Source organism: Saimiri boliviensis, chromosome 2, assembly GCF_048565385.1.
Source record: "Saimiri boliviensis isolate mSaiBol1 chromosome 2, mSaiBol1.pri, whole genome shotgun sequence".
In the NCBI taxonomy this organism is placed as follows: domain Eukaryota; kingdom Metazoa; phylum Chordata; class Mammalia; order Primates; family Cebidae; genus Saimiri; species Saimiri boliviensis.
In genome coordinates this window covers 62,230,547-62,247,497 of record NC_133450.1, presented here as the reverse complement: position 1 = coordinate 62,247,497, position 16,951 = coordinate 62,230,547, and the positions used below count along the sequence as shown (strand labels likewise).

Here is a 16,951-nt window from a genome sequence, read left to right as displayed (position 1 = left end):
AGGGCAGGAACAGATGCTGTCTGTGACTTTGGCCGCACTGATCTCTCTGCCTTAGTTTCCTCATCTGTAAAAGAGAGATACTAATCTATGCCTTCTTGTGCCTCAGGAGTGTTTTCTGTGGCACATATGTCCAAATGATAGAGTGTATATGATAGTGTAACTGTAACAGGTCTTACAAACATAAGATGATATTATTGTTGACATTGAATTTCTATAGCTTATGGCTTTAGGGATGTTTGTTTTTCTTTCTTATGCTCTATTCAATGAATGGCTTTTTAAAAAACTTTGTTTCTTAACTTTTTAAAAGAAAGATTTTAAATATACTGCAAAGTTGAAAGAATTATACAGTGAACATTCATATACCTATCACCTAGATTTTAAAACAAATATTTTATTTTCTTTATCATTTATCCAACCATTTATCTATCCATCATTTCTTAGATGTACTTCAGAGTAAATTTCAGATATTAGAATATATTTTCCCCTACATACTTCTGCAAAGTTAGCCTTAACTCAGTTTCAATTTTTTATATCACTGTTTCTTTTTTCCTCCAGCTTTATTAAGGTATAATTGAGAAATAAAAATTATATATATTTAAGGCATAAATGTGATGTTTTGATAGATGTGTACATTGTGAAATGATTACCACAGCCAAGCTAATTAACATAGTCATCACCTCACATAGTTACCTTTTTATTTTGGTGAGAACATTTGAAATCTACTCTCTCAGCAAATTTTAAGTATATAATACATTGTTGTTAACTATACTCACCATATGGTATGTTGACTATGGTTGTTTCTTTTGTAAAATTGACATACAAGGAAGTACACAAATCTTAAGTGTTCATTTCTTGAGTTTTGTCAAATGCACATAACTGTGTAATCCAAACCGCTGTCAAGATTTAGAACATTACTGTTATTCCCAGAAAGTTTTCTCATGAACCTTTCCAGAGAATCTCTACTTCCATAGAGGCAAACACTGTTGTGGTATTTTTTCCACATGGATTAATTTTGCCCCTTCTAGACTCCCCATCAATGGAATCCTATTGTCTGCTCTTTTGTGTCTAACTTCTTTTATTCAGCATGATGTTTTTGAGATTTATCCATGTTGTTGTTTTTATTGGGAGTTGTTTCCTTTTCAAGGCTGAATTGTATCCCATAGTTTGTTTTTTAATTTTCTTATTGAAGGACTTCTAGGTTGTTTTTGTTTGGGGCTTTTAAAAGCAGAGCTATTGTCAGCATTCTTATGAAAGCCCTTTTTAAAACAAGTGTTTTTATTTCTTTTGGATAAGATATCTAGGGATGATATTGTTGGGTTACAGGATAGGTATATGTTTAATTTTATAAGAAACTACTGGAACTTCTCTTAAAGTGGTTATGCCATTTTATATTACCACCATCAATGGATGAGACTTCTGGTTGTTTCATATTCTTGCCCAACTTTAGCATTGTTGATCTTTTTAATTTTAGTCATTCTGGTGGGTGTGTAATGGGTATTTCATTATAGTTTTAACTTGCATTTCTCTATGCAGAAGGACTGCGACCATGTGACCTTTGTATGTTACTGCTTCTCTCTGGGCCTTATAACCTTCATGAGTACATTATGGGACCTGGAACATGTCTGGGACTACTCTGGCATTTCATGGTTCTCTCTAAAAAGTTATTGTTAACAGGGATTAGCTTTGAGTAGAATATTTCATTTCACTGATGAACATGACAGTGAGATATCTCCTAAGAGGAATGGTGTGCAGATGTTTGAATTCTAAGTGAATACCTATAAACACATCCTCCCTGGCCCATGACCTCTTGCCTTTTCTCCCCCTGTTCCACTCCAGCATGATGGTTCCTGGCAATGCAGCAGGGGTGGCCAAGCAGTTCTTGCGCTGCCTCTTCCATCAGCTGGCCCCCAATGGCATCTTCCCACAGCTGTTCCAAAGCACCATCAAAGGTAACTCATCCTTTGAGGATCCAGATGCCACAAATTTCACTCGTCCCAGATGCTCAAACACTAAATCTGATTGTTGACTTTCCAGATGGGACTTTTTTACGGACCTTAGCCTCATCTCTGATGGACTTCAATGAGCTGAGCTCCATCGCAGCCCTCAGTCAGCTCCTGGAGGTGGGTTTCCTTTAGTGACACCCTAAGCCCCAGCTGAAACTCTAAGCCCCAGCACAACTGTGGGTTGTGTTTCTTTGAGTCATGCCACAGGGTACTGTTGAGAAAGGATTTCAATGATTTAATTTAAAAATGAAATCTAAAATTTTTGAATTGAAAATATATATTAAAAATTTTAAATGCTAAGGGCTGAGTGCAGTGGCTTATGCCTATAATCCCAGCACTTTGGGAGGCTGAGGCAGGAGGATTACTTGAGGCCAGGAGCTCAAGACCAGCCTGTGCAACATAGCAAGACCCCCATTTCTACAAAATAAAAATAAAAAATATTAGCCGGGGTGGTGGCACATGCCTGTAGTCCTAGCTACTTAGGAGACTGAGAAGGGAGGATCACTTGAACTCAGGAGTTGGGAGCTGCAGTGAGCTATGATCGCTACACTATGCTCCAATTTGGGCAATAGAAAGAGACCCCAACTCAAAAGAAAAATAATATAAAATGCTAAAATTTAAAATAATTTAAATTTTATAAAGTTAATTAAGAAATAGAATTGCATAGAAAAGTGTCAGTTAGACATTTCTGCTTTGCATGGATTTACTCTTCCTTGAAAGCTTCTCCACACTCCCAGCTAAGTCGTGACCTTGTCTCCACAGAACAACCCAGTTTTCCAAGGGCAGAGTGGTGGGTGGAGCTATGGGCACTGGATCAAGAGACATGGGTTCAAGTCTCAGCACTGCTGCAGGTCAGCGCTCACGGTTTGCTTGTGGGCGATGCTCACTGTTAGAAAGAAAGCTGCTGCTCTTGTAATTTTATGCTCAGTCTTTGTGCTGGGGATTATTTCCAGTGAGCTTCATTTATTGTTTTCTTAGCACCGAACCACAATGGAACGCCTTGGAAGCTGTTTCCTATTTCTTGCTCACATTTCACCTCTCACCAATTTTCCCCCTTAAGTTTGTCTGAACTTGTCAATTTTTCTTGATATTCCTCCAGTCTATCGCAGGGATTGGCCTATGTAGCAGGCACTGAACACGTTTATAGCCTGAAGACATGACTTTTAAACTGACCTTCACCAAATAGCGCTATGCATTCCCGTGCTGTTTCAGCAGTTGATTGCCTATGCTTTTGTGTTTTTAGGGTCTAAATAACAAAAAGAATTTACCAGCAGGGGGTGCTATGATACGCTGTTTGGAAAACATTGCAACCTTCATGGAAGCTTTGCCTATGGATTCTCCCAGTAGCCTCTGGACAACAATCAGCAACCAGTTTCAAACATTTTTTGCCAAGCTGCCTTGTGTTTTACCTCTGAAGGTAAGCTGAGCCAAAGATTTCATTTTCAATTAATTTCTTACCATTTTCAGACCGTTTATTTACAGAGAACAACAGAAGCAGCCGAGTCTTGGGTGATTTAATGTATCGCAAAGGACAATGAGAAACCCCCGTCAGCCACGAGTAAGGAGGCTTATTTGGGTTGTTCTGTTGTCTCTTAGGGAATGACAGGAATGCAGAGTGAGCATTTTGCTTGCTGATTATGAATATGCATGTTTCCAGTTGATAAAAAACAAAACAAAACAGAAAGACAGTAGTAGATGGTGTTTATCCAGCTATTTTTCTCTGGTAGATATTAAATAAGTAAGTAAATAAATAGTTTTGTCCAAAAGCAGCCCAGACATATAACGTTTCAATTTTAGAGAATTATCTAAAGGGAAGTGATTGCTGTGTTTGTGAATGATGCTATTTCTGCTTGACTGTTACCCTCTATACCATACCATCCCCAAGAATATACACACGATTACCTGCCTGGAAATCTAGTGGCCCAAGGATCTTCGAAAACAGGAGCCCAGTAAATGCAATTAAGAAGCCAATACTGTTAGAGCTGGAAGAAACCTAAAAAGATCATCCTTTCCAATGCCCTCATTTTCGAAATGAATTCTACAAATTCAGAGAGGTAGTGTAGCTTCTGGAAGCAATGCAGTGGTGGCAATGTGAAGATCAGAACAGAGGTTTTCTGACTCACAGTCCAGTGTCTGTTTCATTAACAGACTCTTTTTGCTCTTCTATGACAGGCTGAGTTGAAGGCATTCATGTCTCTAGAGCAGGGTATGGGGAAGTGGCTGGCAGTGGCATTGCTGGCTTTGGACCTGACCTGCACCATGAGGTTTTTTGTGCTTTCTCTGTGCAGATTGCAGAAGCACTTAACTGGCAACAAAATGGATCAGTCAGGGCATAGCGCCTCACGCCTGTAATCCCAACACTTTGAGAGGCAGAGATGGGAGGATCGCTTGAACCCAGAAGTTTGAGACCAGTCTGGGGAGCATGGCGAGACGTCATCTGTATGAAAGATTTTAAAAACCACAGCCTAGGCATTATAGTGAGACTCTGTTGCTTAAAAAAAAAATAGCTGGGCCTGGTGGCACCTGTAGTCCCAGCTACTTGAGAGGATGAGGTGGGCTCATTGCTTGAGCCCAGGAGGTTGAGGCTGCAGTGAGTCATGATTGCACCACTGTACTCTATCCTGGGTGACAGAGAGAGACTCTGTCTCAAAAATAAGTAAACAAATAGAGAATATTTAAAAATTAGCCAGGCATGATGGTATGCACCTGTTGTCCCAGCTACTTGGCTGAGGTGGGAAGATTGCTTGAGCCTGGGAATTTGAGGTTGTAGTGAGCCATGTTTGTGCCACTGTACTCCAGCCTGGGCGATAGAGTGAGACTTTGTCTCAAAAATATAAAATAAAATAAAAATAAAAAAGATTCTGATAGAAAAACAAAATAATCACTTGTTGATCTTACAAGTGAAGGTACATATTAGTAGCTCCACTTCTACAATGAGTATTATGTGTACGTAAGATACTTGATAAAGATTAACCACCTGCGAGAATACGTTTTTCCAAAGGGGCAGATACTACTAATAGGTCTACATGGTATAATTCAGGGACTCTTAGCCCAGCATGTGCCCCTTTGTGCTTGGAGTTACAGTGAGAAGCAGGAGTGCAGAGGAGGGATCTTTACCACCTCTTACAGTCTATGATCCTTGTTTGCCCACAGATCTGGAGTAGCTGAATAAATCCAAGCAAGGAGGGTCAGTACTTTGAAACTGTGTATCTGTATAGCTACTGTACATTGACACATAGGAAACTGAGTGCACAAATTTTAAGCACATGGAACCTCCTAGGACCCGAGAACCAATCAGGGCTTCACTGCTAAAGAGCCGCACATGCTAAGAGAAGGGATGGTATGAGGTATGGCAAATTTAAATGCCTGTGTGCTGATGTGACTGTCAGAAGATTTCACTTGAGCACAGAAGAGTGACAAGTGTTGCCAGCTGTAAACAAGTGGCATGCCTAATTTGTGACAATCAGCCCTGCCCATAGGACCCTGCCTGCAGGATTAATAAAGGAGATAAGATAATAAGCAGAATTGAGACCCTTGGGAACTAGAATGTGCCAGTCCTTCTACGAAGTCAGTGGCTACTCACACCTGCTGATTGTTGTTCTGTAAGAACGCAGGCCCCAGGTTATCTGTCTTCCCTTTTTTTCACAAGATGACATTTTCTGATTTTTAAATCACTGTGGGGGCCTGATGAGCAGCCAGTTTTCAGCCTTTGGTTTAAAGTAATGTAAATGTCACATCAACTCCGATGAGTATTGAGCAGGTTAAATAGACCCCAGTGGTTACCGTAGAAAGCACTTGTGAAATACTTTCAGAATCTGTGTAAGAATTTGCCCTGCTAGGGCAGATCTGGGCATTGCCTCTGATCATCTTCTGTCTTTGTTTTTAATCTCTGGGGAAAATAATAAGCCACTGAAACCTATTGTTTGTTTTCATCAGTTTATAGAAGCAGATCTCAGGCGTCAGTGTGCATCAGTGTCCATGCAGGACTTGCTGAAACACAGCTTACTGGGCCTGATTTGGGAGTTTCTGATTCAGGAGGTGTGGGGCTTGAGGATTTGCGTTCTAGCACATTTCTAGCTGCTGGTTCTGGGATTCCACTTGGAAAACCCCTGGCTTAGTTTGTACCATCTTGAAGAGGTTAATGTATATGTATGCAGCTGCAGAAATTTAACTATAGCCTGCTATTGTGATCTGTTTATACGGTTAAATCACATCATTGTTTATTCTTGCTGTAACATCTTCCCCCAATCCTAGTAAACTCAATTTTAAAAAGTACATTTTCATGTTGAATCTTGTCAATATAGAACTTGAATGGATAGGTAAGGCATGATTTTCTTTTGTAGAAATTTTACTGCATTTTCTCAGGTTTCTGTCATGTCACTTCATAGCAGAGAAAGGGCAGTTGAAACTGGTTCTTACATGGATTACTGGGTTTTGCAAATAGATCTAAGAATTTTTTTTCCCCTAAAATGGCCTTTAACAAATAGGTGTATCTCTTTAGAGTTAGATACATTTAATATCTACCCAACAATTTCTGTTCATTGTGTATCCATCCATCCACCATCCACCCATCCATCCATCCACCCACCCACCCATCTCTCTATTCAACCGTCTGTCTCATTAATTTTTAGGGCTATATATTTGAAAATAGTTTAGGAGCTGCGTTTAATTATTTAACATTGTACAATTGTTTAATTAAAATTGTTTTAACATGAGAATGATTTTTTTTTAACAAAGATATTACGGCATGGGAAACTGCAGAGAAGCAGTCATATTTCAGATTTTTCCTTTTGCTAAAATAAATGTGTTCAGGGCATATTTGAAGCAAAAGGCATATTAAGGTGAAAACTGATCTTTACTTTTTTTCGTATTTATTCACAGTGTTCTTTAGATTCCAGTTTGAGAATTATGATTTGCCTCTTGAAGATCCCCTCTACCAATGCTACAAGGGTATGTATGTTCAGAAAAACATAAACAATTGGTTAGTCAGTTATTTTTTAACCTAAAGAGATAGGCTTGTAGCAATACTGAAGACAGTTATTGCATACTGAATGTTGCTCTTTCAGCCTCCTTCTCTCTCCTCATGCTGGGTCACTGCCTTGTGTAAAGAGCTCTGTCTAATACCTCACAAGGTCATGGTTTGTTATTGGTCCGGCTAGCCCTGGGCCATGCCCACCAATCCACCCCCCCATACTACTAACTAGGTGGTCCTTCTAGACAGGATCTTACTGTGTTGGTTCCTTGCTTTAAAATCTCTGACAATGCCTCATTTCTTTCAGGATGATGCCCAGATTCCTTAATGTGGCATCTAATGTGTTACTTCATAACTCGCCAGCCTACCTTTCCAATGTAATCTTTGGCTACATGTCTCATTCATCCATTCCTCCTGATCACTTTCAGAATCAGCATTATCATCATCATTGAAACAACAGTCGCTGTTTGTTCTCATGTGGCAGACATTGTGCTTAATGCTTCAGATATATAATCTGATTTCATGTAATACTTCCTTGCCTTTGCTTAGGCCATTTCCTTTGCCTGAAATGCTTTATGGCCTTGTTGGTGTGGTGAACTCCTTCTCGTTCTTCAAGGTTCCATTTAATGAAAAAAGATGTTGATATTATCTGTAGCAACTTTCTCCTGTATCCGTTCCCATGGTGTTTGATAGAGCTCTCTGTAGTAACACTTAAATTGTCCTGACGTGGTCCCAAGGAGACCACAAGCTTCAAGAAGTTCTGCACCATGTGTCATTCACTTTTGTCTTCCAAGCTCTATTTCCAGGCTGCATTCTATGCAGTGGTGCAATAGTTTGCATTGCTATAACTTGTAATTATTGTTTAATATACCAATGATGCATGTATCCTGCAACTGTTTAACTTGACTGTGCTTTCATAGATTCATGGTTTATGCTAGAAAGTTACAAAGATATCACTGGGTTCAGTCTGCTCATTTACAGATGAGGAAATAGGCTCAGAGAGATGAAGTGTCTTGACCAGGATCACACAACTGGTTAGTAGAAGATTTGAGACTTGGACATAGGTCCTTTGGGGCCATATTGCCCCATAATTATGCTACTCTTCTAGATAGGCTTGAATTCAGGCTTCTCTTTTTGACCAATAAAGATAACATTATGTGGAACATGAGACATTCCCATTCCATTCATCTATTGTCAGTGTTTCAAGATAATAGCATATATATATATATATATATATATATATTTTTTTTTTTTTTTTTTAGATGGAGTCTTGCTCTGTTGCCCGGGCTGGAGTGCAGTGGCGTCATCTTGGCTTACTGCAGCTTCCGCCTCCCAGGTTCAAGCAATTCTCCCTGCCTTAGCCTTCCAAGCGGTTGAGACTACAGGCATGTGCCGCAATGCCTGGCTGATTTTTGTATTTTTAGAAGAGCTGGGGTTTCACCATGTTGGCCAGGCTGATTTTGAACTCCTGACCTCAAGTGATCCACCTACCTTGGCCTCCCAAAGTGCTGAGATTACAGGCATGAGCCACCACACCTGACCTCAAGGCAATAACATTTATATGGAGCAAAGAATACTGAATCATTAGGACTATTTCTGTGAGTTTCTTTAAGGTATTCTATATGGGAAGCATCACATAGATTTCTGTGGGGAATAAAATTAAGTAAAAACAGAATTCCTATCTTCAAGGGCAACTAACACAGAGTACATTCATTTTCATATCAATAAGAAAAAAGAACCCCGAATATGCTCATATCCTTTGATTTAGTCATTCTGTTTCTGGGAATCTATTCAAGGAAGAAAATACAAATGCTAATTTCATGTAAAATATATTTATTGGGGTATAATTTATAGTAAAATGTGGCTTTGTGGCCATTAAAATAGATGATTATGAAGAATTAAATGGCACTGGAAATTTCTTATATTAAGTTAATAAAAAACAAAATATAGGATTGTATATGTGTAATATTTCCACTGAGTATCAAAATGTAATCATGAGGCAATAGGACTCTGGATGATTTTTATTTCCTCATCCGTCCTTTCCTACGTATCTTGAGTTTGACATCAAACATGTATTACTTTTGAAAACCAGACAGCAAGCACTGTAGATGATGAGAAGTACTGGAAATCATGGTGCGGAAGTGTTTTGGAGTCCAGTTAAAATCCTATCTTCTCTGCAGAACAATTCTACCTCTGGAAAATTGCCCTAGAACTTGGCTTTGAATTCTACTTCATACCTGTATGGCCTTAGGCAGATTGCTTGTCTACTTAACTGCCTAAGCTGCAGAGTAGGAACAGATACTAAAGCTTAAGAAGGTTAATGATGAAGATCATAGCTAACACTGATGGTGAGCTTACTGGTACCAAGTGCTTTACACGTATTACCTCTTTGAATTCTCATAATTTACACCCTAATGAGGTGGAAGCCATTATTATCCCTGTTTTACAGAGGAGAAAACCAAGATCCCAACAGATTAAATCACTTATTCAAGGTCACAGTAAGCTAGAGTGTGAAATGCCTTGTGTCAGAATTTAGTGCTTGTGTCATTACCTATATTATAACACACTGTCTCCTGGGATAGTTATGAGAAATTTGAATAAGATAAACTATGCGAAAGCATCCATCTGACACTCAATAAGTACTCCATAAATGTTTCTAAATGACTTAAGAAAGCATATAGAACTAAAACTGACCCTTTGTGGGTAGGATTCAGGGGGAGAAACTGAAACAGACTATGCCTTCCTGATAAACATTGGCAGCAGGCTGGGTTGTGATGAATTTTATCTAAGTTATAGTACTTTAGTACTTACACGCAAGGATGGTTTGCGCTACTTAACCCAGAAGACAGGCTTCCAGATCTGAATACGATGAACTCATAAACACTTAAATGTTCTGAAAATAAAGTGGAAGATCCTATTGCAAACCTCACACTCTTGATTGCTTAGGGTGGACATGAAGACAGGGTTGTAGTTAGGTAAGTTTATAAATGATGCCACATGGAAAACAATGAAATGATTTGATCCTGTTCTTTGAGTCCTTGACTGAAGGTGCAGTTCTGTTTTTATTAGACCAACGGGGTTGCTACAGGAGCCACCTGGTAACAGATTTTTAAATTAATAAAAAGTTATTCCATTAGTTAAAGTATCATAAGACTTTAATACTTTTTTTTTTTTAATGAAGTGATCAGCAATTGACTTTATTTGGCCCCAATCTCATTGCAGAGTTTGTTGGAACCGTTTTCAAAACTGCTCAGCTTTGTAATTCAGAATGCTGTCTTCACTCTGGCCTACCTGGTGGAGCTGTGTGGCTTATGTTACCGGGCTTTCACTAAGGTAAGCAAGCTTCCATGTGTGTGTTCCTGTGAAACTGAAAACTGGCAGAAATATATCCTTTTGAGTCAGTGTCAAGTCCCTTTTAGGTCAGTTGCTTCTATATAGTTAAAAATGAATAATTCTATTGAGGTCTAATAAATATTATGGTAAGGAAACACTTTTTTTTTTTTTTTTGAGACGGAGTCTCGCTCTTATTACCCAGGCTGGAGTGCAATGGCGCGATCTCGGCTCACCGCAACCTCCGCCTCCTGGGTTCAGGCAATTCTCCTACCTCAGCCTCCTGAGTAGCTGGGATTATAGGCATGCTTAATGATGCCCAGCTAATTTTTTGTATTTTTAGTAGAGACGGGGTTTCACCATGTTGACCAGGTTGGTCTCGATCTTTCGACCTCGTGATCCACCCGCCTCGGCCTCCCAAAGTGCTGGGATTACAGGCTTGAGCCACCGCGCCCGGCCAGGAAACGCTTTAAACCCACATACACACACACACACACACACACACACACACACACACACACATACACAGTCTAAAATATGCACATATGCATATTTGGAGAACTGACGGTCATGTGGTTAGAACAGAAGTGGTATTTTTGAATAAAAAGAGCCAATGGTTGACATGATGCCTTAAGGTCCTTTTCAAGTTCACCTTTCTTGCTTTATTTTTCTCCATATGGTATATAGTTTATTGATTTGTTGGGTTTATTGTCTGTTATCCCCTACTAGAATGGAAGCTCTATGGAGATAGGGATTTCTGTTTTGTTTATTTTTATACCCAAAATAGAAAAATACCAGCTTGTCATTTGTAAAAGCCTTTGAAGGGCTCCTTAATTCGCGTCATTTGTCTGTCTCCAGGTCTGAGTTCTCGGCCTCTGAGATTGGAATCTCACCTTTTGTCATCTTGCCTTAATAATGGTTTCTCTACTGCATTATCTGTAGCTCCCCTGGCCCACTACTGAGAAAGTGGAAAAGTACTGCTGGCCCAGTGGCAGTAGCAGCCTTGGGGAGCTGCTAGATGCTGTCCTAATGGAAAAGCAGAAGGCGGGGTAAATTGGGAGCATTTCTGTCCTTAAGAACAATGTACAGATGTTACCCTTTCAATTTCTAAATCTTCCAAGTTTGTTTTCAATGGGTCTCTGTTTCTGTTGTTCTCTCTTGAACATTCAGAATGTCTCTTATTCATGTTGTCCGTTTCTATAAGCCCTTTATTTTCCTCATAAAAATATAATTTTATACTAAGGCTTTCATTCTATTTAAAGCATTCTTGTTCCTTTTCTTACTAACTTGTGTCCGTTCTGCCATGTTAAGTGTTCCATGGTAATCTTTTCTTTGGTTTTTTTTCTGATTAGAAACTATTTATTACTGTGCCTGGAGCAATATGTTTTCTAACTACCAAGATGGTCAGCACTTTTTTTCTTCTTTTAGAATCTTCTTGAAAGATAACTTCTTTCTTCTTTTTCACTTAAAAAAGTAGATCTTTTCAGCACCAAAAAGATTTTCTATTTCTAGAAACCATTTGATTTCTTCATTGTCTTTACGTTTAATTTGTTTAAATTATACCTTTTTGGGGGAAGAATCATGATGAGTTTATACTTTCTATGTTGTACACTGTAGGTATTAATTACAGGGAACCTTCTAGAATTTGAATTCAAGATAATTCTTGGTTTTGAATTCAAGATATTCATTACAGATGATATCTCATAATCCATCATAACTTTAGTGGTCTCTTCCCATTATCATCTACCCTTTCTCATTCCAATACGAGATGATGATTACTCGTAGAAAGCTTCAGTCTAGGGTGTTCCTACCTTCCTCACAGATAATAACAAACTATAATAAATAGCTTAAAAATAGTAGTAGCTAATTGAGCGGTCTCTCTTATATAATCAAAAGAAAAGGCACAAAAAGGTAAGAGCTTTGTAGACTTCCCTTTCTAGCAATCTGGTAGTCTAGATACCCTGAAAACCATCCCACTTAAAATACTAGCAGTGCTGGATGAAATGTAATAAAGGTGATTTTTAATTTAGAGCTAACTTTATAAGAATATAAGGGGCAAAAATGAAGTGGGATTGAGAACCAGAGTGGTAAGCATATAAGTAGTCCTGTGGTGAGGGTGTTGCTTGTCTCAGTAACTTAGGGGGCTAGAGTTATTTATTTATTTATTTATTTATTTATTTATTTATTTATTTAGAGACAGAGTCTCGCTCTATCACCAGGCTGGAGTGCAGTGGCGTGATCCTGGCTCACTGCAACGTTCGTTTTCAGGTTTCAGGCAATTCTCCTGCCTCAGCCTCCCAAGTAGCTGGAACTATAGGCATGCACCACCACACTCAGCTAATTTTTTGTATTTTTAGTAAAGATGGGGTTTCACCATGTTGGCCAGGATGGTCTCAATCTCTTGACCTTGTGATCCACCCACCTTAGCCTCCCAAAGTGCTGGGATTACCGGTGTGAGCCACCGTGCCAGGCTGGGGCTAGAGTTTTAAAGCCCAACAAGGAAAGGAGATAACATCTCGGAACTATCCAGGCAGGGAGTTGGAGCTGAGTTATCCCTAGCAAAAAGTCAGAACCCTTGAAAGGCTATACGCTTGGTAAAAGGGTGGTTTGGAAAGAATACATTCTTATATAGAGGTGACAAAGAATGGTATCTGTCTCAGTTTGGGAACTGGGAGAAAGATTTATAGTCTCCCTTGAGAATTAGCAAACAGGGGCCTATCTTGGAACAGGTTTAGAGTTTGAATTTATAATACCTGCATGCTCTTGGAACTCCCAAGCTGAAGAGTCAAATAACATTAGTGCTGAGCAAGTAATAACCTTGAAATATCCGGCAGAAGCAAGATCAGAACAAGCCCCAAAACTCTCTGGAGGAGTTTGTCTCCAACCTAGGCCCAGCACAATTCCTAAAGTTAAAATCCTGATGAACATGAGCTGATAATCTAAAATTACAAAACAAATGAAGAAATAACCCATCTTGATATAGATTAGGAAAGTCAACAAGTAGCAAGACCATTTCCCACAAGAACTTTCAATATTAAAACTATGTGATAGAGACTATAAATGTTTTATATATATATATATATCATAAAAAATGATAACATATAAGTAACTATACTTTAAATGATATACATATGAAGATTATATATAAATATTAAAATAATATAAATATTAAAATATTATAACAATATAAATACATAAATGACTATACTTTAAATGATAAGCATATGAAAAATAAATAAAATAATAGAATAGATTTAGTCATTTTAAAAAAAAGATGGCCGGGCGCGGTGGCTCAAGCCTGTAATCCCAGCACTTTGGGAGGCCGAGGCGGGTGGATCACAAGGTCGAGAGATCGAGACCATCCTGGTCAACGTGGTGAAACCCTGTCTCTACTAAAAATACAAAAAATTAGCTGGGCATAGTGGCGCATGCCTGTAATCCCAGCTACTCAGGAGGCTGAGGCAGGAGAATTGCTTGAACCCAGGAGGCGGAGGTTGCGGTGAGCCGAGATCGTGCCATTGCACTCCAGCCTGGGTAACAAGAGCGAAACTCCGTCTCAAAAAAAAAAAAAAAAAAAAAGATGAACCAGAAAGATTTAAACAAAGTAGAAATTCTAGAAATGAAAAACAATCACTGACATAAAAAACTTAATGGATAGATTAAATAGCAAATTAGACATAGCCAAAGAGAGAATTGATGTAATGGAAAATAGATTAAAAAAATTTATCTAGAATGCAGAAGAGAGAGATAAAGAGATGAATATAAAGAGAAATTCTAATACATATCTAATAAATATTTCAGAAAAGGAAAATAGGCTTTTTATCAATTCTAGAATTGATGAAAATAATTAATTTTTGGATTCAAGAAACACAATGAGCCCTAAAAGTATTATAAATAAAGTTTTACCTGATCATGCCATAGTATACATGAGTAGGTATAACTTGTTGGAACAGCCAAGGCAAAGAAAATATTTTAAGAACAACTACAGGAAAAGACACTCTAAAAACACTCTGAAGAACAACCAAGGGAAAAGACAGACAATAAGCTTCTCAACAGTACAATAGAAGGCAGAAGATAACTGGAAAAAAAAAGTCTTAAAATGATAAGAAAAAAAGAACTACCTACCAGCTAAGCTATCCTTCAAGAGTGAAGGTTCAATAAATATTCTATCAGGAAAATAAGAAAGTTTCTAATAGATTCTTACTGAAACAACTACTAAAAGATGTAAGAAGGAAATTGAACCAAGAAGGAAGGAGTGAAAGGTGTGAAGGAATGATGCTCAAATAAATTGGTAAAATGTGAAAATCTAAGTAATCATTGATAATATGAAGAATTAATAATAATAATGTTAATCAGATGGGCTTAAAAACAACACAAAAATACTAGAAAATAGTACTCTGTAAAGTGTGTGTGAGTGTGTGTGTGTGTGTGTGTGTGGTTGGAGACTGAAGTTAAAGCATTCTATATATTATACACAAGAAGGGCAGAAATAATGAATAACTTTAAACTCTTAAGAATACATGTAGACATTTTAAGTGTAAACTCCAAAAGGTAGAAATATAATGTATAAGTTCCAAACAGAGAGTAAAACAGGAATAAAAATTCTATCAAGCCAAAAAGAGTATCATAGAACAAGCTGTAATAAGCACACATAAGATGATAGAATCATAATAAATATAAGTTTACTAGACTTACTAGGGATTGTTAGATTGACTTTTCAAAATTGAGCTACATCTAAGATATGTCTAAAGACACCAAGAAAGTTTAAAAGAAAAGGTTAAAAAAAGATATACCAGACAAATACTAATGAAAAGAAAGCTGAAATCAGTCCATTGATTTTAAGTTGAAAAGCATTATTATAAAGAAAATTACCATATATTGATAAAGGGAGCAATTCACCGGGATAATCACTGACCTCCTTCTATTTTGTTTTCTTTAGGAACGAGATAAATTCTACTTGTCTCGTAGTGTTGTTCTAGAACTTCTGCAGGCCCTGAAGCTCAAATCTCCTTTACCAGATACAAACCTTCTTCTGCTCGTTCAGGTAAGCGTATGCCTGATTTGTAAAACTTTTCATGAAATCCATGTATGTTTGGAAAGTTAAGAGAGGTGTAGAGTGTATGCATAAAACCAAATATCTTTACCCAGAGATGAGAAACAGTACATCTTATATGGACCGTGATCTAACTAACAGTATGCATTTAACACTTCCACTGGCTAAAAAGTCCAAGAAGAAGTATTTATTTTTGTTCCAGCTGTGGAATTAGTTTTGTGGGGGTCAAAAAGAAGAATAAAACAATAATTTTTTTCTTCAAGAAATGCATGATCCAGTAGGTTAGAGGGGCAGGTCAGTCACCAGAACTGAGACAGGTCTACTGAGGCCAGAAGTGGGGGAATAGGCTGAGGTCTGACTGCAGAGTCAAATGAGTATGGGTGGTTCCTGAATCTTGGTGAAGCAGAAGTGAAGGAGAAGGTGGGCCAGGCCAGAGACAGTCATGTGGCAGGATGCGCTGAGTGGTAACCAGGGTAGGGGATAGGTACTCTTCATCCCCCAGGGGACCAGTGAGGCCGAGAAGCTTATAGCCTATAAGGCAGGCTTTGGAGAACCAGCAATGTTGTGCTTTTGGCTGTATGGCTTCTGAGGGGCTGAAGCCTTCTACCCTGCTGTCCTTAACTCAGCATCTTAAGCAGATATGCAAGTTTCGATGACCTGAGACAGGCTATGATAGTGCCATGAGAGAAAGAGGTAAATAAAATCCTGGGGAGAAGTTGAGAGCAGGATGGATCCCACCCCTTATGGTGTGAAATCAGGGAAGACTTCATGAAGGAAGTAGCATTTGAGTTGGGTCACAAAGGACTGGTGGGTACAGACAGATATCTTTGCCTGGGATTAGGGTTCAGTCTAGAGAGGTTGACTGGCTTCAAGCATAGGGGAGAGTTAGGATGGTGGAATACATTTAGGGATAATGGCATGAGGATAGGGTTGAGAAAAAGTAGACTGGCTGTGCCAGAGGAATTAGCAGGGGTTCAGGTAACTTGGGACCCTGCCTCTCACCAAGGCTTGAGGCTAGATTTAGAGACTTGGCCATGAGCTACAGCTGGGATCAGGGTGTCATGCAATGGCCTTTGGGCAAAGTGTACAACCATTGCATCACAGCTGTGTCAGCACTTGCTGATGAACATTAAGAGCAGTCCCAGGGTCTAGGCCTGCAAGTTGGGAGTTAAATGACTTAAGGAATATTGGAGCTTGGTATCAAGGAACTAGACAGATTTCCCTGAATCATAGGTACTCATTTGGAGACATGAGAGAGAAGGGAACACTAATGGAGGACCTATTATGTGTTAAGCATTTAATCCTTACAGCCTCGTGAAGCATGGGTTCTGTATTGCAGGGAGCAGTGGTGGGCAGTGGTGGTTCAGTGGCTTGCCCAAGACCACAGGGCTGTCCTAAGTGATAGGTGGTATCAACCACCTGATTTCAGTGTGTGAGGACTCTAGAGCCCACCTCCATTCAGTTTCAGTGTGACATACAGCCTCGTCAGGCCTTTTCCATCCCTTACCTGGATTACTGTAACAGCTCTTAGCTTTTTGCACCTCCTTCATCTCTTTCCACACCAAGCTAGTCTTCTGGCCTTTGGTTGCCTAG

At 38.9% G+C, this 16,951-nt stretch overlaps 1 protein-coding gene across 16 annotated transcripts in view; it reads left to right on the top strand.

Moving 5' to 3' along the window:
- Window positions 1-16,951, top strand: part of UNC79 (unc-79 homolog, NALCN channel complex subunit) — a 261,471-nt gene that overhangs the window by 208,903 nt on the left and 35,617 nt on the right. For all 16 annotated transcript variants that reach the window (XM_074393444.1, XM_074393429.1, XM_074393440.1 and 13 more), the window contains 6 exons: window positions 1,837-1,949; window positions 2,035-2,120; window positions 3,247-3,420; window positions 6,885-6,953; window positions 10,198-10,308; window positions 15,245-15,349. In XM_074393444.1, the coding sequence (XP_074249545.1) occupies window positions 1,837-1,949; window positions 2,035-2,120; window positions 3,247-3,420; window positions 6,885-6,953; window positions 10,198-10,308; window positions 15,245-15,349 (658 nt within the window). The remainder of the gene's footprint in view (window positions 1-1,836; window positions 1,950-2,034; window positions 2,121-3,246; window positions 3,421-6,884; window positions 6,954-10,197; window positions 10,309-15,244; window positions 15,350-16,951) is intronic.